The sequence below is a fragment of the Cephus cinctus genome, unplaced genomic scaffold (assembly GCF_000341935.2).
Source record: "Cephus cinctus unplaced genomic scaffold, Ccin1 Ccin1_scaffold0132, whole genome shotgun sequence".
Lineage (NCBI taxonomy): Eukaryota > Metazoa > Arthropoda > Insecta > Hymenoptera > Cephidae > Cephus > Cephus cinctus.
The window spans coordinates 1110670-1135210 of NW_014332865.1; the positions used below are offsets into that span (position 1 = coordinate 1110670).

Sequence of the window (24541 nt, forward strand, 5' to 3'; positions counted from 1 at the left end):
CTCCCCGTGAGTGCTCCTTTCAACCCTTAGGGGATCGAAGAGCTTCCGAGTGTGCGGAGTGACAATCCCGTCATACGTGCTTTCCGTCCTTTCACCAGCTCTCCCAAAAATTTACACGCGTGCGTAATGCATATCAAGCGAAAGTAGTGGAAGGAGTAAGGAAACCAAAAAAAAAAAAAAAGGAAAAAATTTTACATAACAAATTCAGATTTTGTTCACCTTAAAATCTCTTCCGACAGCATACAGCATTCAGGGTGGAAGGAAATTATCTGTTCTATGGTGAAATTGAAATTTTATAGTGTTATTTTGGAAATTTGGCAAATCCCATGCTATAATGACACGGTATATCTGTGTACTTACCGTAATCCTAAACTGGAATATTTACGCGCGTTACTGTTAACGGTTTTGCGAATGGGAGCTGTTTACGTAATGGAACATGTCGAACCTGTATTACACGGGAAGCCAATGCAGTTCATGAATTCTAATGCGATGGACCCCTACATTGTATGGTTAGTCCCTTTCTGTATGGATAAACAATTCTCGAGAATTTCATATCGTCATGGGACTTCAGTGTCTCGCATTAACTACAGTTAGTAGTGGAATTTCAATGAGACATTATATAGCTATCGGGGGACAAAAGAAAGAAGGAAACAAACCAAGAAGCCATTTTTCTGCTGCACGAATACGGTTCTATCGATTCCTCTATAAAAGTTTATCGTAGATATAACGTAACTTGCCGGATCCTCCATTCAGGTTTTCTTAGATACCTTTCACCTTCTACCCTCAGACATCAACCCCAAACCACAACTTGATGATACCGGCCGACCAGTGAGCCAAGCAATTTACCCCCTTGACTTTTTTTTTTGTATTATTTATCGTTTATTCCATCCCCGCCAGGCAAATTCGCCAACGCTGCCCTCCGGGTCTATTGTAAAAACGTGAGATCCCTATTATCCCTGCAATTTTTCAGCCCTTTAAGGGAGTTTTCCGTAGCCCTGGCGACAGCGGTCGTTTCTGAGATGATCGTAAAAAATTTGCCCTCGAGGGGGTCGTACTTCTATAGATATTTTGACCCTGGTCGTGCTTCAGCACTTGGAATAGTCGAGAAATAGATTTTTTTAAGCACATGAAATTTCACGGGGACGCGCATTGATTGTCACGAGATCGACCCCATGCTCGAATTATTATCGTCATCCCCTAAATTCATCCCTTACTTGAAATATATGTATAGTTGACCCTTGGCAATAAAGTTCAATAGTTCGGTATACGTATTATCATTAATTGTTCAACCAGGTGATGTTTTTTTTTGAAATTACCCAATTTTTATAATAAATTGACCCGAGTATTAAAAGAGGAAAAAATAAAAGGTTAATCTTTCGTACACGCCTATTTGCTTTATTATTCTCCTCGTTTAATCGAGTTAAAATATTTCCATTCAACCTCACTGCGGTGGGGTAATTGATATTGCTGACGACGCTCGGAAGGGACGACTCTGTTCATCCATTCGTGAACGATGATAAAAGCCATTTTTTAATAACAACTAACGATTCTACCTCCCAGTCAGGAGGCGCATTCGCCTTTCTTCGATACTAAACGAATTACTATCTGGCTCCCGGTAAGGCTGGTATAGCGTTACGTGATAGCGAAACTGAGACAGTAGCGAAGAGAAAGCGAAGGATAGATGGAAATTGCGGTAGAAACGATCGAACGACAAACAAGCGTGTAATCGAAATGGTTGCTTGAAAATTTATGGTAACGTGTTTATCATATTTTCGTGACAATGGCATTCGATTATTCTTCCGAATATTCATGGATGGTTGATTCGTGAGGAATCGACAAAAAAATACAGTCTCCACTACTTTATGGAAATTCAAGAATACACAGTGAGCTGAATTGACGTTTCGTCTCGTTTTATGCAACTTTTTTTTTTCCAATTGTCAAAATGCTTCTCTACCACTAATTATCCCCCCGCCTGTATACGTGACCGATTGAAAATTAATGAATTTCGCATTGGAACTTTGTTCCATATTCATCCCTCGTTACTTTCCAGCATCCACGTATTTTACAATTACACGTGCAAATGCTCTCTTCGTTCGTAAAATACCACGTTCGCCTTAACTCCTGGCAATGTCCAATAAAATCCCGGGATAATTATATACGATTCAGATATTTATTTTTAGGCCATATCACGCGTGATAAGTATGTATATGCTTCCATATTTAGTTTTTTTTTTTTTTTTTTTTTTTTTTTTTTTTTTTATTTTTTTTTTTTTCAAATTTTTCTATCTCCTCACATCCACCCTTGCTTCTTTCGATCGCGGTTTCATGGCTTTGCATAGGGTTTGAACTTTCTGTATAATGTATGGGAATTTCACGTAAAAATCGTATTCCCTGCGTTTTTATCGGCCGTGTACGTATACAAGGTCTTTGTCGTGTGCACGCTCATTTATCATGAATATTGCAGAATACGGGAGAGTCGTCTTCACAAATTTTTCTATCTCCTCACATCCACCCTTGCTTCTTTCGATCGCGGTTTCATGGCTTTGCATAGGGTTTGAACTTTCTGTATAATGTATGGGAATTTCACGTAAAAATCGTATTCCCTGCGTTTTTATCGGCCGTGTACGTATACAAGGTCTTTGTCGTGTGCACGCTCATTTATCATGAATATTGCAGAATACGGGAGAGTCGTCGCGCCTATATAATTCAAGCACGAAGTGACGGGCAGACATTCGCCCGTAGAGTAATAAATGCGAGCTTCAAAAATCCGGGCGCGGTCCAATATCAGATTACGTACGACTATGTAGGGGTATATCCTTGCTGACTGCCTGGGCCGAATGAATGAGCATGTAGCTGTGCTTGATGGGATATGAAATAAAGGTGATATGGATTGATAGTAGACATTTCGAAAGATAATTAATAGTCAAACTTGTAAGATATGTACGGTACAGTCATTTAATTCAATGTGATATCTTCAATATGTATTCTAATGTGGTGTTACAATTAGAGTAGGATCACCTAGTAGAAATAATAAAAAAATAAAAAGGATCCAGACAGATAAGCACAGACAGGCTTGGTGGCACAGTAATAGAAATTTCTAATTTTTCCAAAATTCCTCACCTCCCCCACTCTTCCCAATTGTCCAGCTAAGAATTGATTGATTTATCTGCAGCAAGGAGGAACATCAGGAACTGGTACACTATATGTATATATCTAGATACATGGGTGGCTGTTATGAATAGGATATTGTGATCGGCGAATTTGAATGTGTACGTAGAGCTTTTTCCCAGGGGTTTTCAGTTACTCGGAAAGAAAGTGAAGGGCGACCGACTTCAGGGCGCACCCTCACTAACCTACTTAAATCTCATGTAAGTGGTACGCGACACTCCTTTTTCACATCAAATATTTATTTGACATGATTGATAAAGCTCTTCTGAGTTTTGCTGCCTAATCGTGTTTTCTCGTCTAATCGATTTCGAGGGTTCGATGCTTTTTTTTTTTTCTTTTACCTAGGGATATTTAAGTAGAACGAAGTAAGCTCTAAGGGTGGTTCGAGTATTGCGCCATATGCTTCCGTGGTATTGTGTATATTTTGTCATGTTTACTAAGCTTTATTGAAATGACTATGGCCGCGATCGCTTTTACTTCTTATTCGTGAAATTACGAAACTTTATTATTTATTATCTGGCAATGGTTGGCAAATCGCTAGCGTACACCGCACAAGGGATGGTTCTTGTGCATTACTATTTGCTTTGCGAAAACGTATATGCTGCCGGAAGGAATCTCTTTTGTTTTATTTTTATAACTAATCTTTTTTTTTCTTCTACTTTCGTTCCTTTCTTTTTGCGGAGAGGGTGCGCCGCGATTTACAACCCCTACGGCGCATGTAGACAGTTGGAAGCCATCGCCTGATTGTATGGATCGCCCGACGCTGGCGGATTCTCAATGCAGAAGCGTTAAGGCTAAATTTGGCATTTTTTTTTCCACAACGTTTCCGGAACTGTTTTTACGTCACGCGAATGTCAAATACAACTGAAATCGTAATTCTCATGAAATTGTGCCTGACTTCAATATCAATTTTCCCTCGCTGAATTGTCTTTCTAATTTTTTTTTTTCCCCTTTTCTTCGTATTCTCTGTCCTTATCCATTTTGTTACGTGACGAAATAATAAAAACGGACTTTTCCCACGCAACAACTTTACAAGAGGGCTCACGCGTTATTCCATTTCTCGTGGGCTCGAGCTGGATATGGAATCGTGATATAGTCAGTTGGTCCCTTTCGAATTTTCTTTTTCATTTCAAGACCAATTTCGTCCCTTACCATCAGCATCGTCCAGCATCTTCAGCTGCTGCGTCTCGCCTCCATCCGTCCTCCTGGACCCGTCCTCTCCACGTATTAGTCCCACGTTAAATAATGCCTTTATCGAAGGAGAAGTTATACCGACCCACCCAATTTCCGACAACGAGCGATAAAACATTCCACCCCTGAACGGGCATAACTCACTTTTTCGCCTATCGCGTTCGCGTGTGTCCTTGAAAGAAAGAAAGAACGAGATAAAGAAAGGAAAGGAAGATAAGAAAGGAAATCCATTGCCCCATACAATTGGGATATGAAATTTTTGGACCAAATGCCCTGGGCCCGCAAATACGCCGTTCCGTCCCTGTCGAAATAAAAAGAAATAACGTTCCTTCCCTATACTATTTCTCACTAAATCCTAAAGGTTACCTCACAACATCGTAACTATCCCTTAACATGCATAAAACATTAAGTACGGATAAGATCAACTTTTCTACGTGTTTTCTGCCTCAATAGCGCCATACGAGCGAGTAATAAGAATTGGTCTGAATAAATATCCGTAGGTCAGCATCTCTGACGTTCTCGTATTTCTCTCGGTAACATCAAACAACTAATAGGGGTTGTAGTGGAGGACGAAGGGGCTGGGTAGAAAACACTTTGGAGCAGTCCAAGTGCAATCAACTAATTACGGGACGGTGGTGGAATTTTTTATGAAATGCAAATTTAATGAGACCCACGTCGCTGCAGGCGCCGCCGCGTATACATAGCAATTTCCTTAAGGTGTTTCGTATAGTCAAGTTGTAATAACAAAGCGTCGTTCCCAGGCAAACGTAATAACGCAATTAATCGAGTCTTTGAAATAGGCAATAATCCCACGAGCGCATTGGCCAAGTGCGACTTCCATAACATTCAGTAGGAACGTCTATGATCGTCAGTTCGCTTTACTGGCCATAGTTTAACGTCCTTTTGGTACACACCCAGAATTACACATACAATTCTGGGGGGTCATATTAGTCACGTGCGTGCTCGCAGGACTAAAACCAATATCACAGAATCTTATCTACCTGCCTTCCTACGTGTATACTTGTCTATTAACTAAGCACAGTTTGCTCCTGATATACGTAGGTATTTGGCAAATGACCGATTGCACGTGGAGTTAATTAGTTGGCTGAAGTTGGCTTCGGCTCGAAGGTAAGTGATGGAAATGTAGTTGATTGGAATCGGAACGCGAATGAAGGCTCTAGAGTTTCGCTACAACTTCCTTCCATCGCGAGATGGAAGATTCGTCTTCGCTTATTGGCTCCTGTAATTTAGCTTGTGTCAAAGTCCCAGATCTTGTTATAGGAAATGACCTAACAGTTAACTCGAACCTATACCAAGAGAGCACTGTACCGCTTGCAAGTCGAAGTAACTGGTTTAGTATGTATGGCTCATACGAAGGACACAGTCAACGGACTTCCTGACTTCGTATTAAGCTCACGTCGTAACTTTTCGACCAATCGAGGTCCACCTTGTAAAGGCTGCACGATGACGTCGCTGCCGTGTAGCCGATTGTAATAAAATATTTGAACCTTGTGAAAATGGGTTAAAAAAAATATAAGTATGGATTTTATGTTTAGTTTGAAATTTTTGTCAAATAATTCCCCAGACCTTGCTCATCCATCATTCGCGTTATGTTACGTCTAGGAAAAGAATTTCATTTGGGTACAGCCTGCACAGTATCTCGTCTCACGTAGAAATGGATCGGTTCGCCAATATAGGTTTTTGGTACCTTACTATAAGTACCAGTGACAAAAGCATGGTTACTGCTGCCACGTAAGATCTTTACGTGGTTCCAGCTCAGACATCCAGCACGTAGGTGCACCTACCGGTATAGCAGAGACTGTAACGGAAGCCAGAGAGATACCGGATGGCTCGTAGAAAAAGAATGGGAATATCCTGGTCACGTGGAACTGACACTTCCGAGAGGCGACCGGTGCAATCGGCACATTAAGATAACGGTGTAAATTGTTGAAAATCCAGAGGATCGGCTCCTGGGTCACTGGTAGCCATCTACCTAGGTGTCTACGTGCTTCGTCTTCTTTGAGAGGAATTACCTAATTTACCAAAGGTACACGAACAAAGATTTGTCTTAGACGTTGAATTCTTTGGGCAAAGATAATTCGTGTAGATAGATCACGTTGAGGGTCGTTTCGTATAAATATATAAATTTACTTCTTCGGTTGGTAATCCTGAAAGAGATATCAGAAGTCGTAGAGGAACCCACTGCGATTCGTAGAAGCTGATTTTCCCTTGTGATTTTCTGCGTTACGGTCAGCCGGTGCGATGCAGCTACGACATACGTAAGTGTCCCCTAAATAAGGATGAGCAGGGCTGGTCGGCTGAGAAAATACAGTTGAGGAGAGAGAAAGGCTACGGTTGGCAAGGGTGGGTCAGGGGAAGAGAAAAAATGCTAGAGAGGAACAAAACAATGTAAAAAGGTACTGGCACGCTCGGGTAACAGTGTCGGCGATAAATCTGTCCACGGGATAAAATATGCATCCGGGGAAACGGGCGTCCCGTGCAATCAGGGCGCGAGCCCGGAACAAATGTACCCCACCAGGCAAGTGTCGCTCGTTATCGGAAAATAGTTTCTGCGGCTTTCAGGCTGCCCTCCGTTGGTAGGGATTTGCCAGTTAAAGGATTTTTGGTTTCTTTCCCAAATCTAAATGGGCGCTACGAAGATTTTCATTCGGGAATGCCTATCTCCACTTTTATGGCACTAGGGTAGTTTTACCGAAGATCATGGGATATGGACCTGTTTAAAGTCGATCGTTTATCTTTTTTTTTTTTTTGTATTTTTCTTCATTAGCATCACTCCTCCGGAAGAGGACTCCTGACGATTTTGTCTTGTTATTTTTAATATTTTAGGTCCGTGGGTCATTTGCGGGAAATTATTTTTATACCTGTATACGGAAACTTTCGACTCTGTCGTAGCCACTACGTGCGGAAATATTCATTATGGTAGTCGCCTCTTCGAAAGCTGCCTCGATGAATATTCAGGTGGGCCACTTGACAACAATAAATGGACTCTCACTTTTTTCTAACAGTGACAAATTATTCGCACCTCGCTCCCGGCGGTATATATACCTATGTAGATTCAACGTATATGTATCCACGTGGCCAAGCGACACCCATGGGATACTTAATGACCAACCGTAGAGCCATACAATTATTTTACCGTGTAACAGGTATCTCCAGATAATAAAGATACGAGCAGTAACTTTTAGCTAGAATCGAAGAAAAATGTTATAGAATAAAAAGAAAGAGAAAAGCTTTTTCACTCGTTTTTAACAGGCACTTAACAATCTTCCCGTTCGTTTATTAAATTGGCCCTCGTTATCGAGGATTTGGCGATTGGAGATCCGCGCATTCGTTTCAGACGGATCCTTCACTCTCAATAGTAAATCAAGGCCAATCGATCGAAACTCCTGATTGCCACAGGGCTGGACCTTGTCGTGCATATATATAGATATATATCGAGAGTGCGCTTTTATCGAGACATTCCAGCAATGGGCTCTGGGCTTTTACTTTGTTTTCATTGTCATTGTCAGCCAGAGACATACTGCTGCCACCGACGTTGCCGACGGGCGGCGTCGGTGGACGTCGTCATGCTAATTCAGGGCTTGCGAAACGCACCCAGCTAGCAGAATGGGACGAGGGACGATTTAAATTTAGCCACACACGACGCAAGCGAAAATTCACCCCCCTCTGACACTGCAAAACTGCCCCCCTCCCCCCCCCTATTACTAAATACCGTCAGCCAGTACCTTCCGGTCATTCCCGTACGCGCATGCGCGTCGACTTGTACTTGTTTCGCCAGCATCCGTCGACCTGTCAATTAACCCGGACAAAACTGCCTAGCAAAGCGAAATATTCGCAACTTTTCCAAACCTAGCAATTTTCCATGAATTCCCGTAATAATTATTCCCCCCCCTCCCTCCCCTCACCATCCACATATTACCATGGCAACCTGTGCTATCTCGTTATCTTTCTCATTTTCATCTCTACTGTTATCATCTGTTACTTTCGTCGTTCGTCCCCCCTCTTTTATTATCAGTTTTTTCGTCATGAAATTTACAATTTTTACAAAAATTATCCTATGCCTAGGTCAGTGACTAATTGTTGTTTTACAACGATTCCGATATACCATCGGCATGCTTATCTATTCTCATACCCATCCTCCCCCCAGGTTGACGTACGTAATGTGTTTATGGCTATGGGGTAAATTTTCGTAAAATGCCAATCGAACCTTGCAGCAGTACAAGTAACGACCCTCTGTGTACATATCCCTACCCTTAAAAACCGATAATTAACTGTTATGTTGACGATACGCTCGCGGTCCTCAATTTTCGGTCCAACCTTTCTTTTTTTTACCGATTCGCGTTTCTCTTTTGTTTGGCCCATTACCCAAGCTTCTCTCTTTGATATCAAACCAAGTTGATTTAATTCCCGTGTTTATTTTGCGTGTGCGCTGTATTTGCACGTTAGTCAAACTTACAATTCACCTTCGCATTTTGGCATCTCTACAAAATACTTTGGCGAATCCGCTTTGACAATGTCGATTCGGTGTGACTTATCACTGGATTCGGAATAACTGCTGAGAATTCGTACCCAAGGAAAACATTCGAATTTACCATTATTCAGATTGTTCTTATCTACGAGGTACTTTCTACCGAAAGATCGATGAGAGTCACCATCGAGAATCTACACGAGCTCCACTGTTTATCGAATTACTTTCTGATAAAAATTCTCTTTTTTCTTTTTTCAATCACACAAATACCCGTACTAATATAATCAAAAAGAAAGTGACTTTCCGCAACAGCCGCCGTTGAACAGTAAGCTTAAAAAAACACTGGACTAATATATTAATATATTTCCCCGTAAGTGAAGGATAGGAAGGAAGGAAGGTGAAGGAAAAACGAGCAATAATTTATTAACCGAACAAGACTATTCGATTACGCTTTTAGCTTTATCCTGAAGCAACTTTCAAGCGCTGACTCGCTTATAGCAATGGCTGTAGTTTCAAAGTTCTATCCGCACCCTAAATTATTCCTCGGGCTGCTTCCTGGAAGAGGGTTATCAGCCACGTCAGTTAACCTTTATCAAGAGAATTGATATTTATCGAGTGGCCACGATGTAATATGTATTCGAATTCGACAAGCGTTATACCTATATACATATATACTCGCCCAAGTATCGGGACTCCGTAACACCTCGCCACCCGTTACATTATTGAGGACGCGTTTGCCGCAAGTTTACAAGTTAATGCATGTTAAATCGCTCGAGTAGGATCGACTGATGTACAGAACGTAATACAGCACAGTACGGGCTCCTAGATAAGGGACTAACCTGTATATATCTATATACTTATATGTAATCTATACGACCCATGTAATTCTACACGTGCCTACATAGAAAGACAAAGGAAAAATAAGCTACACATTGGCATCATTAACATATTCGCCGAGGACAACAAACGAGATACACGAAATCGAGCTGCAAGGCTATTAATTTTATTAATCCATTGTTCAAATATGTACAGCAAGTAAACGAAGCTTTGATTCGGACAAAGTCAATATATGCTAAAGGGTGTAATTGCAGTAGTGAATACTGTTAAGTGTATTCAGACTGTATACGCTGCGTATACGCTCGCTGGTATAGTGGCGGTAAAATAAGGAAACGTTTGAATATGAAAAATTTTGTTTAAAGTCGTCAACATTTTATTATTAATATATTTTGCTGTTAATAAGTCCCATCGATTAGCGATATTTCTATTAAAGGATTTCGCAGCTTAGTAATATCAATTATGGAATATAAATGGATAGTCTGTTATATGCGATGAAATTTCAAATTGGAATAATCGACGAGTCGATTTACTCTCGACTCGCTAATGGCTGTCTTTGATATTACTAGTTTCTAAAGCTATACGCGTAGCACGTTTTGCAAATTGCTTTAATTTATACGGAAGACTTCTAAACTATTGTTTGGCCAGGTTAGCGATTGTCAGATTGGGGGGTGGCTACAGGGGGGACGAACGTGCCTGTGCATTGGTTATTCTCCTCTGTGTGTTCTACACTGTACGGATACGCTGTCCATGAAAGCTTGTAAGAGTTCGTGTTGTGTCGTGTACTGACTATATATACATATAGTAAGTATACATACTACCAACCTATAGTCGTTGAACATTCGTGTTCACGTTAACCACCGTGACCATCCTGGACCCGTTTTCCGCGTTTCGATCTATGTGTGTGTGTGTATATATATATATATAAGTACATACCTGCCACCCTGGCAACTCCTTCCAAACCACCCGCGTTAGAGGACTGCCAAGACCATGACATACTAATATCCGTTATTCGCGCTCTGAATCCTCAGGATTCCAGAAACGGTTTTGCACCAGGAGACTACTGGCTGATCGAACCCTCCAACGAGAGGACTATATATAGTAATCTAGGTCTTGATTACTGTGAATTAAATAGAGCTGTGCTGATCGATATAAAAAAAAAAAAGAACCAGTGAACATTGTTCAGGGATTTTTTTGTTTAACAAAAATATCTAGAGGTAACTCTTGTGTAAATAAATGATGCGACTGTCCAACGTAGCGTTGGTAAAATCAAAGTTAGACTTCGCAATGACATTCAGCCAGCATTCTTGTCTATAGAAAATCCAGGGAATAGATGCTCCTCTACTTGCATGACATTTCTGAGGTCCACTGCTACCCCTATGAAGGATGGTCCAGCACCTATGGGGTAACAGGAGGATTTGTAACCTATGGCAGAGCCGCTTAGGGCAGAGTGCTACTTTTATGAATTTAAAGTCAGGACCGGCCCCTGCTGATATTCCGTTTAAGCTTATCTGCAGTATATTCGGTAAGTCTTCAAGCGATGACCAGCTGCTACGTGGGGCGATTTTCACCCTTATACCTGAATACGAGGTTCCTGCCAGATAAGCTTATAGTACTTCCTACTGGTAATATAAAAATATATGGATACGTATACATATATACATATGCCTTATATTTAAAAATCCCCCTTGTACTTAAAATCAAATCGAAGAATTCATTCTTTAAGTAACTTTAAATTGTCTATTTGTTACCTTACGTACGGTATCTGAAATTCTGTCATGTTATCTCTTACCCTCAGATTGATAAGAGAATAAATCGCATGGGTTCGTTACGTAGGTCCTGTATCATTAGGACCATGTTGGACGCTTTCATAACCCTATATATATATATATATATTCCGATCTAATCCACTATATTAACGCCATTATCCCATCACTCCATGCAAGGGTTTCCCATCTCGTGTGGGTTCTTGATAACAACACCTACCACATGTGTTTGTATGCTCAAGAGCGAGAGAGCTGCTCACGAGTGTGTTATGTACAATACGATAGAGTGAGATAGAGTTATGATAAACCTAGTGTAGCTTTTACCACATAGTCGCACTAGGTTTGCTCGCTTATTTAATACTGCACATATATATATCCTATGGTACATATATGCTAGGTAAGAGGATCATACCTTTACATATGAGGTTGAATTTTGTGATTGCTAGTGGCAAATTCACCATAGTACCCCCCATCGATTTCACGGGAGGATGCGAGCTTAGCCAAAAACACATGGAATCCAGAAACCATTTTGAAATTTCCTCAAAACGGCTTCGTCGAACGTTTTCCACGAGGACGCCGCCGCAGGACCAGGTTCCCGACTTCGCTTCTTCAAATCAAGAGGGATGGAGCAGTTTGCAGTTCAGCATGGTCTGGGTGCCCTTACCTACAGGTTGCGTGATTTGTGAGCTATCCGAAGGTTTGCTGTGCTATATATACATATATATTGGTAGCTACACAGTATGACCTGAGCTCTCTCCGATATTTCTTCGGTTTCCTGAAAGTCGAGACGAATGGCCAACCCCAAGTCTGGGACCTCTGGGAGTCCCGGATCCCACCGAGTTTAAAGACCTTCAATTTATGGGGGTATCATACGAATTCAGCTCATTGACCCGTAATTAACTGGCTTCACCTCTTATCGTGATCTCTCGACCTAGCCCTATTACCATCAGCACACTCCAACCCCCTTTTATATATATATATATTTTATTCAACCTTCGCTCTGCTCGTACATCTTCCCTTAAATTTAGGTTATGCAATCTCCACGTTCTGAAATTACTTAAATACACTTGACAGCGGGACCTGCTTTTTTTTTTTTCATTTTTCTTTATTTATTTATTTATTTAGTCAGTATTCCTCCATTACTCACGTCGTACCACGTAGCCTATGAAAAATTGTGTATCAAGTGATTCTTCACTAGTTCACTTTTCTTCATTCCTATTTTAATGACGTCTCTTAACACTCTTCCGGCTCGTCGAGTATTCATACATATACAGTTTATTCATAGTGTCGCGATTACATCTTACGGTGCTCTTTAAGAACCCTCTAAGCGTGCTATTCAAAGCTCTAAGATGCGACATCTCGATTAGGTACGTCAAATGGCTCCCTGAGAATTCACGGCATGCGGTGCAATATTGCTACGTGTAGATCACTGTTTGGACGGCTGGCAGAGAGAGAGAGAGAGAGAGAGAGAGAGCGACAAAGATAGGAGGGAGGACAAGTTGACAAGGGACAACGTTTCCGCCTATGCAAGGGCTGATTTAATATACGCTATGAACCATGAAAAGCGCGTAACCCCGACGCCGGGAGCGACAAAGATAGGAGGGAGGACACAATATTGCTACGTGTAGATCACTGTTTGGACGGCTGGCAGAGAGAGAGAGAGAGAGAGAGAGAGAGCGACAAAGATAGGAGGGAGGACAAGTTGACAAGGGACAACGTTTCCGCCTATGCAAGGGCTGATTTAATATACGCTATGAACCATGAAAAGCGCGTAACCCCGACGCCGGGCGTCGGGTTTGATATCATATCGTCCTGTGTGGCTTCCTGCATCCCCAACAGTGGCGGCAGTGCCTACGACAACTAGATCTTGTTATCAAGAACTCCGTGACGTCGACAATGCTACCTGATAGCTACACCCACCTATAAAGTCACCACCAACTACCATTGCCATGACAGTCAGCACTGTTGAATGCTACTGGCTGCTAACCATTTACATATTCTGCGTACATTATATATACATATATATACTCGTTTGTATCTATACCGAAATCTCAAGCTTGCTCCACTGTATACTATCTTTGTATACTCGTGGCTGACTGGATGGGTATTTACTTACTTTGTTATCAAATCTCAAGTGGGTAGATATACATATACACGTACATACGTACCCATGTAGAAATTGCGACAGGATCCACTCTGGGCCAGAGTAAGCGCCGGTGTTACCATGACTGGGGCACCGTCGGCTACCAGCGTCGGTATTGCAATGGCTATTCATTGGAACGATAGCATGGGTCCAACCGTTGGAGAATGGCGATGGGGCAGTACCGACTATGAGTACTGGCCCAATATTATTTCCGAGCGTCGGTCAAGCATTGGTTGACGCCACTGGCCCAATGTTGCTTTCGAGCGTCAGTAGCGTAATGCAGAATAATTGTCTAAATGATCTTCTGGCTGTCGTTTCTCTCTAAACGACGTGTTCGTCCTTTTTGGTGCGTTTAGCTTAGAATAAATTCGCTTATTATTAACCGTTGTACCCTTAACCTCAGATCTTTCGCAAGCATAAAAAGCCCCATGACCTTTACAGCGTTTGAGAAGTGCGCGTGCAGGTGTATCGTAAACGAATGCCTTTATTTAAAAACGACATACCTTTTCACCGATTATTAAATTGTTAGGTGCCGGTAGTACATCAGATTTGGGATTCATTAGAATTTGTGTTGTCCCGACATTGGGTCGACGCTACGTAGACGGCCAATGCCAATGCTGGGCCAAGTAGTGAACACAAACGGCTCAATACTGTCTCTGTATCGGATGAACGTTGTCTATCAACGAAATTCCCATCTTGGGCCTATATCGAAATGTGTCATCGGCTCAATATTGGTTCAATACTGGGTCGATGCTCCATAGCCAAACAATTTCGACGTTGGGCCATCGTACTGCGCACAAGCGGCCCAATGTTGGTGTGACATTGCGCCGATGGTTAATACATAACACAATACTAACACTGTGCCGGAACTGGTACTTGTAAGCGGGCCAACGCTGATAAAATGCCTTAAATCAGTACTACGATTCACCATCGGGTCCGTACCGGGAATATATTATACCCAATATCGATTAAGCATTGGGCCCAATTTGTCAGCAAAGCCTGGTAGCCAAAGTAGGCCCGATGCAATGCCTTTCGTAAAGGTCGACACACGATCGAAATTTCTACATGGGTACAACACATATGTAGAAGCGTCGCGACGTTATATCGCGCCATCTGCAGATTCTACCAATTTATTGTAATATCAGCTGTTTCTGTAATATCTATTAATTATATTACGTTTCAGCGTCCGTCGCGCAAATTATCGACGTCTACCAAGCGCGTCTTCTGATATGGCCTTGGGACGCCTAGCGGCTCCTTATCGATTATCCGTACTGGAAGCTTCGCAATTGAGACGAGACATCGATCCTAAATTTCATGAGCTTAATCGGCCCCTCTCTCTCTCTCTCTCTCTCTCTCTCGCTCTTTTGTGTAATCTAATGATAATAGGGCCAAGCAAGCGGAAAGCCTCGCTTCATTCTGAATATATTCACGTGGAGAGAAGTTCGTCCCGACGTTAAATTTAACTACGGACGGCTTTGGTGTCTGCATATACACACAGGAGCACCATAGTGACGTACAGACTACCACTGGGATACCTACCTGCTGCCGACGCCAGGAACTACCACGTGCGTTACCGGGGATAAATATTGCTCGTGTCTATGGTGTCTGTTTTCAATGTATAGTTACTTAATTAGTATATCACTTATGTAAACCTTCTTGTTTGCTTACGCTCAAAAGAATTCATTTACGTAAATCTCATACTGAAAAATTCAGTAAATCTCATACTGAACAAATTTCCTGAAATTATTCTGTTAAAGCGTTATTCGTATTTTTAAGAACTTGAGGTAGGAGGTATTGTACAAAAAGTGGGAATAGTTTAAACGAACAATGCGGAAGTAATAGCTTTATTGTAAAAGTGATTAATAATAAAAATTTGATACGGTAATTTTTTTACCAGAAAAGTATGACCTGGGAAACTTTTCGAATGGCAGGGATAGCCGTAAAAATTTTTACTGACGAGTGCAGACCATTGCGTCAGGTACTAGTCTACCTGACGTAACCATTGGTTCGTTTGGTGAATTGGGAGAAAATCGAGTTAAACCGTCGGTACGTTAAATGAATTTTCTCGTTGGATGGGAGCACAGGAAGGGTTGGAGAAAAAAGGGGCGTCGCGACGACCCTCGACGGAAATGACCATGGGCGCTTTGCATCCGTCAGTCGGATACACGTTATTTCCGACGCCAGCGCTAAGCGGCTCGGCTGGTTTCGCCCTTCGAACAAAGCGAAATACTTCGTAAGGAATTGTGACCCTTTTAACGTTATCGAAAGATTTGCCTTTTTTTTTTAATGCTATTTTCACTAACGACTCTTCGCTCCTTCACGATCGATGTAATTATTCGATATCACTAATTATCCAGGAACGAATTAATTGCCATTGTCATATTATTTAATTGTAAGCAGGAAACCAGTGCGACAATTTTTTATATATTTTTCATTACCTATCATTGACATAATGAAGATCATCTAATTACACACGGCACTCGCCAAAGGTTAATTAGCAAGTTGGAGCTCTTGAGTGTAATAATTTGAAGAAATACGTAACCTTCGCGTCTCCAAGAAAATATAAAAAGAAAGCGGGAATCGGGCGAATTAAATGAAATACGAAATCCGCGAGTGGCCGAGAGAGGTTCTTCATTCTTAAACTTTCCTTTCAGCCTGAAGTCGCTACGTGGACTGCATTGAAAGACGGGACTTCTTCTCTGGCTACCCTTCTCCCTTGTTTCCCTTTCTTTTCCTCGTTTCCTTTCATAGCATTATAACTCGCACCAGCCGCGAGCAGCACCCTCCGCCTCCCCTCTGTCGAAAGAGGCTGAAAAGTAGCCAGTCCCGCCTTACCTCAGCCTGCGGGAAAGCTTCACCCATTTTATTAACGCGAAATCGTAGTAAGCTCTCTGATCCTCAGAGAATCGCGCTAATCGAGCGAGTTTGCTGCGATTGACTATCTCGTAGCCAAGAACGTAATACTTCATCCACAAAGTATCTTTGTTCTGGCATCTTATGCTCCACGTAGGTACACTATACGATCTATACTATAGCTAGTAATGTGGGTCCGCGTGTGATCGCTTTGTGCTCGAAGTACATTTGCCTCTAATGCACCGGCATTAGTGCAGCCAGTGGAGGCCGCCAGGTAAACGCAATAGACAGTAGGTATAGGTACGTATATAGTCAGACAGGATTGGTGCATTTGCAGCGGAGTAGATAGCTAGGAGACAAAGCTTTCAGACAAGTGGCTTTGATCGTCACACGTATGCGGCATAAACGTATGTGCAAGATGCACATAGAGCGCAGTTGCATCTCGGTTGCATCTTACCCTTGACGTATACACCCAGTGCAAATATTGTTGAACGTTAAGCGTCAAGCGAATATATAGAACAGAGCAGTACGTCGATTCGCAGCCAACCATGTGTTACGTAATTTCCATTAACCGTAGGACTCATCGTATGCATATGTTATTTCAAGATGGAGTCACAGTGCGCAAGGCAACCCTGTGGCTTTAATTTTCAAAAAGTACAAATCCTTGAGCGCGTAACGCGTGACAGATGAAAATATCCAATACTAGTGTACTTATCGTGCCTCACGAATTTTTCATTTTTCGAAATGAAGGATTCAGAGGTTATCTCGTGAAAAATCTTTTATTGCCATATAATTTCCTGTATGGCTCGCATGGATTTTTTTTAACGAGACTGAGGATTTCTTTTTTTTTTTAATTTTTTTTATCTATCCCTCCGTGTAAAGATACGGTCTACCCTGTGTTGTCCAGGTAGCCAATTAGCTGAGCAATACAAATTGCACCCTCCCCCGGACTAGCCCTTTATTCTGTCTCGTAGAACAAGGGTGGTGGGTTTGTTCGTTTTCTTTTTCCTTTTCATCCTCTTTTTATTATTATTATTTTTTTTTTTACTTTTCTCTCCCCTTATCCTTCAAGAGAGATAGCGTGCTCACTCATTCCCAGCTTCCGGCAGTCTCCGCCTTCGTTTGTACACGTCCTACGAGGAAGTTTAATACTTAGCCAGTCTACCCCGGGAGTCCTTTTCACCAGGAGTTTAAACTTGTTTTCCTTTTATCCGAGAGTAAAAACATTCTCGACCACCAGTTTCAGTGGACGGATCTCGCGAAAAAAGATTGGCCTTTCTTGTCGTGTCTAGCTCGTTATCTAAGATAAGCGTGAAAAAGGCGAGAGAAAGAGAAAGAGAGGAGAGGGTTGAGAGAGAGAGAGAGAGAGAGAGAGAGAGAGAGAGAGAGAGAGAGAGAGAGAGAGAGAGAGAGAGGGTGGTACGAGAAAAAAGAATACTCGAAAAGTGTCCGGGACGATCCAGATGATTTGGTATATTTCCGGGTAGTAGCCCGAAGTTCTCGCTCTTGAAATACTATACACAAGGCACACAGAGCACGTTCGCGCATTGTGCTCACCGCCAACGTTCCATTTAAGTGAGGCGCCCAACGTTGAGCCGCGTGGAATATAAAAGCTCGCAATTCTGGGACCGCGAGGATTTCGCAGAATCGCTACTCGCAAATGATAAAATAACAAGGCTCGTTTACGAGTTGGAGTATCAGGTTCTCGAGACTTGAAAAAGAGATAGGAATAAACATAGGGTGGTAGGAAATATATATATATATACATGTGCATATATAAATATATGTGTATATACACATCTCTCAGGTTGAAACCATCTTCATCCACTTACTTATAGTCCTGTACTATCTACCTTCTGCGCGCATTTCTAATTACGGTAGCGGGCATTGTTTGTTGGTAGGTAAACTTCAACAGTTTTCCCTTTAACGTTTCTCAGTGGCGAGGTTGGTATAGGTTTACCCATCCAGACGAGAAAGATAAACAGCATCGCCTTTACACGGGGGAAAATTAAATTGGCAATTTTCGCAAGAGCCTCACCCATTTTACTATACTTTGGCAAAGTGGTGAGCGGCTCCCTTACCTATGCAGCCATGATCTTCGGATAGAGAAACAAGACATCTTAAAATATATATTTATTCTCTTCAAGGTATTTTTAATGTTCGTACGAGGTAATCGAAGTTCTAGCTTCTTAGCTATACGAGTATGGCCAAGAATTGACTTATTCAATATTCGTCAAATATTATGTATATTATTTTCACATCGAGCACTTCCGGTAGGGAGGGTTCGCAGTTTCCGTATCATTTTTCATTTTTCTCCTGAATGAAATATTCCTCTCGGAAACTATTCTCATAAATTACTCCCTTGAAGCGGCCGAGATAATGTCCTCAAATCCTCAGGACGAACTTACCACGTAGATCAATCTCGTAGAAACGCCGTAATGCCAACCTTTTCAAATATTCCAAGGATTTCGGTCGTAAAACGAAGAGTCGTTATATTTGCAAATTTTTTATTTATACAAAAATTTGCCATTGAAAATTACATAAGTAACTTTACGGAGATTGAAAGAAAATTTTTTAAAGAATTTTCATTAAAATTTTGACTAAACATTACTGGGCTCGGTAAGTTTCAAGCGCGAGCTTTTTCTTTTAATGTATTTACACAAAATTAATACAGATAGGAGTAATCGTATTTATTGTTGGAAAAAGGTAAAACTCATCATTCATCTTCTGTCTGTCGTTCTATAAAGGTAAAGACTAATAAATCAATCGTATGCCTTATATGGAAGTCGACTCTAAGCCAATTTACTCTTCGACTATTATTATTATTACATGATCCATAACAACTGCACGACAATACCGCTTGAATCACTATTACGGAATGAGATTCTTATTCAGACAGAAGTCAATGGCAACGTAGGCAGCTATATGGTGCATGTATGTTGAGAATTCATGTATAATTATATCTTCAATAATCTGTTTGATTGCTATTACGTAATGCTTAAAGATGAAAATGAATTATCATTGCAGCAAGGGTATGAATTATAGATTTAAAAGGAGTCTATAATAATGATTTTTTATTTTGAAATTGGATCCAGTAAAAATTCTTTTTGACGGTACAGTCTGACAGAGTCTGTAATGACGTACTCGAAATTCTGTATCATTCACAGCATCTCTGTCCTCGAAAATCTCTGTCGTACAAAAATAATATACTTTCTATGAACAGCCTTTATAGCTTTTCGGATTGACAGTGTGACAAGTGGAATACAGACGGTTCCTTTTCACTATCCCGTTGTATTCCATTCATTTGGCAGAATCTATTTCGGACTATTATCCCTTAGGAATAAGAAGTACGACTTTTATGTTGGCATTATGGTTATATACGGTCGATTTCATTTCTTTAATACCAGCCGGTGTTATTGGTCTCTTTTCTATCCTTGAATGCTACATGTCATCATCTTCCTCCTTTTTTTCATCCCGCACTGTAAGAATAAGATGAAAAAAAAAACGTACATGTGTGGAACATCAACGAGAGGAACGTTAAGGGTCCAGCGCGACCCTTTGTGTTGGCTCGAACTATGAAAGCAGGTGGACAATTTTCTGAAAGTGAATTACGAAACCGGCTGGATGGCCATTGTGGTCCAGCACCATTGCAAAGGGGTTAACGAAGTCGGAAATAAAATTTTCTCCCTTTCTGTAAAAATAGCCCACTCCTCAAAGGTAATCTCCCTTATTCCGGACTGCTTGCGTACGCAACCAATAATAGTCTAGGGTTTTTTCTGCATAAAGGAATAATGGTAAATTTTATACTAAGCCTTACATACCCTTAATACCATTTCACTAATATCTTACTAATATCTTACAGGGTGTCCCAACAATTATCAATTACAATGAATTATAATATATTAGAATATATTGTATTTACTTCATTAATTTGTTCAAATAATCTAGAATTTTTTTCATAATTATTATCTATACATACCTATACAGGCAGGGTACCTACTTGTCATGGGAAGAGGCTGTGTGAATTTTAAGATACATCTTCGTGTCTGTTAAAACCAGATAAGGATTGGTGAGCTCTTTTGACTATTGACGGATGTCATAGGGAAACTACTATTAAGGATTGGTAGACACGATGAGCTGGGGCCACCCTCTCTCACCGGAACACAATATAGGAGAATGGTTGAAAATTAAAGAGAAAGAGGGAAAGTAAGATGGCGGCGAAGTATAAGCGACAGCTTCTTGAAATTTAGAGCAACCCTTATAATTTATGAAAATTTCGGTAATCAAGACAGGCACTACAAGTAGTCTTGAGATTCGGGTAGTTCGGTTGAAGTAGGCGTAAATCCTGTAGTCTCCTGACCTTTAACCTTTGATCCCTCTAAACGTTAACCTAGCCTTCTTTGTAGAATGGCTTCTTCGCCGTCTCATCAGATTCCCAGACAGCTCAGCTTCGACTTCCAGAAAGTTATGCTCTCAATACCGGAAGTATCCTCTTATACAATATCACTTTATCTCTAAAGCTCCTTACAAAATTCTAAGTATCTACCCACCCTTGTTTTCCAGACCGGTAACGATCCTCAAGAGGAAAACTAGGCGAGATTAAAGCTTATCCAAGTATTCGTAATTGCATTCCAAATGAAGATCCGAGTACGTTAAGAGGACGATCAAAGTCGTGCTTTCGATTAACAACCCTTCCACTTCTAGTTTCAAGTCGCTTCTTCAGCCCCCGCAGTCCCTTGCCGCACAGTGATCTTCCTTTGTCATCCAGTTCATTTACGTCATGACAATTTTTCGACTCCCCTTTCACATTCTTCGTTAATTATTATGTCTGATGATATTTAGCTCGACGGCACTTTCTTCCTCACCCTGTATAATTCTTATAGTATACTAGAAAATGTTCCGTCGTAGATTCCGAAAGGCTCCTGGCTTACTTCAACAGTAATGTCCCTTACGGATGATGCTCCAACGCTGTCTTGGCCGCCGGTTTTATGAAAAGCTTACCGACACTTGAAACTCTCCCCCGCTGAAGGCCGTCACGTTGGGATTAAACTTTCCCGGAAGTTGCACTCTGGCTACTAGAGTCCCGCAAGCTCCGATTACCGGCGAGCACGGGATTGCACTTAGGATGCAACGTGCGACGCCGTTCAGAGTCCTCAAGTGTTGCGTCAAATTCGTAAAGTCTTTGTTTCCTCTAACGAATCAACAATAAAAGCACCTGTATCCGTTTTGAAATCTTAACAATTTTTTAGACGTCTTCTAATCTGCGTGCGCGGAAATTGGCGCATGCGCAAGGATATACTACTATCTCCCAAAAAGTGCTCTTCTTCCCCCTTCACTTTCGAGATCCTCCGATAGAGGCGCAATCTTGACCGTGTTATCATTAGTGTTTGGGACTCGATTGAGAACGTTCTAACATCTATAGGTAAGCATGTAGTTCGAGTAACGTATCAAGATATAAATACAAAACTTGTAATGTGAAGGGATATTTGACGCCGTAGAAGCTTACGTGATAGATTAGGATAAGATTTGCAAATTTATATCGATTATGAAATTAAGTATTACGCCCGTACCCTGCGTCAAGTTTATTTCTATTCGGGTTACGACGATAGCCGAGATGACACGATTGCTCCTCCAGCAACAGGATGGACATGTGATAGTCGGACGTAGAGTGGACCTTTTTTCAAAAGGTTTCCCTTAGCGCAATACCCAAGGTTCCCAGGAGTCGCACATAAACCTGCGATCCTTGGCAAATTTAGTGTCGCTGGTTAATAAGTTTTTCCCCTTGTTTACCATCTGGAGTCATCAGGAATCATCTGGCCTGTGTACTCTTGGCGCAATATCCTTGCGAGATCCTTCTCAACGCGCCCTTAGGAATATCGCCCTTAGTACTTGACAAGGTCTGAGGGATGGTAAAGTAAATTCTCGCTTAATGATACTGTTATGAGGAATGTCGAAATGGGTGACGGGATCAAGAGAGATAAGATATCCTATATATGTATATATATTTGGCAGGTCACACTGAGTTTGTTCAAACTTTTTTTAATGCTAGGCACCGGGAGCTTTCATGAGCTTAGAAAGCATTACGTTAGATTGGGATAGGGTAGAATTTCAATGCTGTGATGTCCCGAGGTTTAGCCTGCTTTTTTTATATACTATAAAATGCCTCAGTTCCCTATTGTGAACGTCGCTTTATGGTACCCTGTCCTCAAACTGTACTAACGCCACATTTATATATTTTTGTTCTCAGTTCGTTTTCATGTAAATCCTTAGTCTTTATCTAATCCTTAGCCTTTCACTACGTTCTATAACATATATACAGGGTGAAACAAAAGGAAAGAAAGCAAACTGAGAACTCGCGTATTTTCGTCGCCACCGCGCTATCGTTGGTTATCTTCAATCGGGTCTCATTTAAAAATGGAAAAAAGTCATTTCCAGCACCTGTATTGTTTGCCATATGCCAATGCTCTCTCCGAGTACGTGAATTTTGGAACATCCTGTACGTGTATTCGTATCATAGTCCTTTCGTCAGACTCGGCTCTATATTGTTTCCACTTCCTCTGAGGAAGGACCCTCCTGACACCCTTATTGAGTTTACAGAACATTCAATTTACCAAGAAGTATCTTTACTCGCGTAAAACGAAATTTCGTGAAACTTACGATTTTACTCATTTTCCGCCTTTTCGCTCTGAAATACTTCATCCAACTCAATCTTAGTCGAGATTGAGGATTTACTCGATACCAGGCGTACCTATTTTTCACCCTTGATCGAGTACTCTTATAGAAGGCTTTATTTATTTTTTTTTTTTAATAAATATATTTCTCTTTTTCGCCCTAGGTCATACACGGGGTTCACATAGAACCTGCCCACGAGGTCAAGAAACGCAGTGTCAATCAACCCCTCAGAATTCTCTTGTGGTACGACGAGAGTGTTTATCGGTAAGTACTGAAATATAAAAATTTCATAAAATTTCCATAGCTCCCATTTCATACTTCGTTCTTTCTTTCGAATCATTAGTTTTCGTAAATACATTTATCACAAGTATGAATGGCCTTATCTCGTGCGTGATGGACGATCACAAAAACTGTCCAGTCTATACGTGCCAAACAGTACAATCTAAGTAGGACGATCAAAAGCAAATAAACGTGTTACTATTTCTTCATCGTCCAGCAATTTTATTGTATTGACCAATTTTCGATATTGATCAGTAAATCTAAACAAAAGAATGGCTAGCCATTGCCAGAAGTTTATTCCCCATATTATTAATCATGAGTCATGACGTATAGAGAACATGAGTCTAAAAATCGAAGGATGCGCCAAAGACTGACAGTTGAATGGTACCTTGATTAGATTGCTATAGGCACCAGTAGGAAACCAACTGCACTAGGCGCAGCAAGATTCACATAACAGTTGCACTAATTATACTGTAGAATCTGCGGCAGCACTAATAAAGTCCATTGACTTTGCCGAAGTTTGCCGCAACTGCTGGATATCAGTGTTTTGTCGACTGGTACGATATTGTCTCTTGACTCTTGGATCGTTTCCACCGAATTTACGGTTACGTAACTGCGAATCTTCCTCGCGCTGTCTCCCAGTCTACATATTATTTTGTTAGCAATAAAAACAATTTCCCGTATACGTATATCACAGAAATAATTGGAACGACGATTATGGTTGCCAAAATTCATTTTTGCTTCGTCCTCTCGTCCGGTCGGACTGTGCAAAATTTTCCATTACCCTATACCAAACGAGAGAAACGTTCTTCGCGTGTTTAACCGAAAACACGACCGAGTCATTCACACCGCATAAAATTCACACAGTAGATACGTTTCGTACCTAACCAGACATTCGCACGGGCCTCTCAGCAGCCAATTTGCAAGGCGCGTTATAAACCGCGCGTCTCAGCATATACCTAAACTTTTCGCTAGCCGGAAGTTTAGCAGTTGCTAAACGCCTTTGCAGCTCCCCCGAATAAACTTTAAGGCGCGTCCACAAGTTTCTGCATGAGATTTCGCGAGATTCGCCTCGTATACTTGTAAACAAGATTCTACGTCTCTAAACGACTTTACGTCGAATAAGGATAAAATCGGTCGAACATGG

The 24541-nt window shown here is 41.3% G+C and overlaps 1 protein-coding gene across 5 annotated transcripts in view; it reads left to right on the forward strand.

The window, feature by feature from the left end:
• Positions 1-24541, forward strand: part of LOC107263034 (leishmanolysin-like peptidase) — a 181466-nt gene that overhangs the window by 72294 nt on the left and 84631 nt on the right. For 4 of the 5 annotated variants that reach the window (XM_015729825.2, XM_015729824.2, XM_025080395.1 and 1 more), the window contains exon 2: positions 23279-23379. The exons of the other annotated variant lie outside the window; for it this stretch is intronic. In XM_015729825.2, coding sequence (XP_015585311.2) covers positions 23279-23379 — 101 coding nt within the window. The remainder of the gene's footprint in view (positions 1-23278; positions 23380-24541) is intronic. 5 annotated transcript variants of the gene reach the window in all.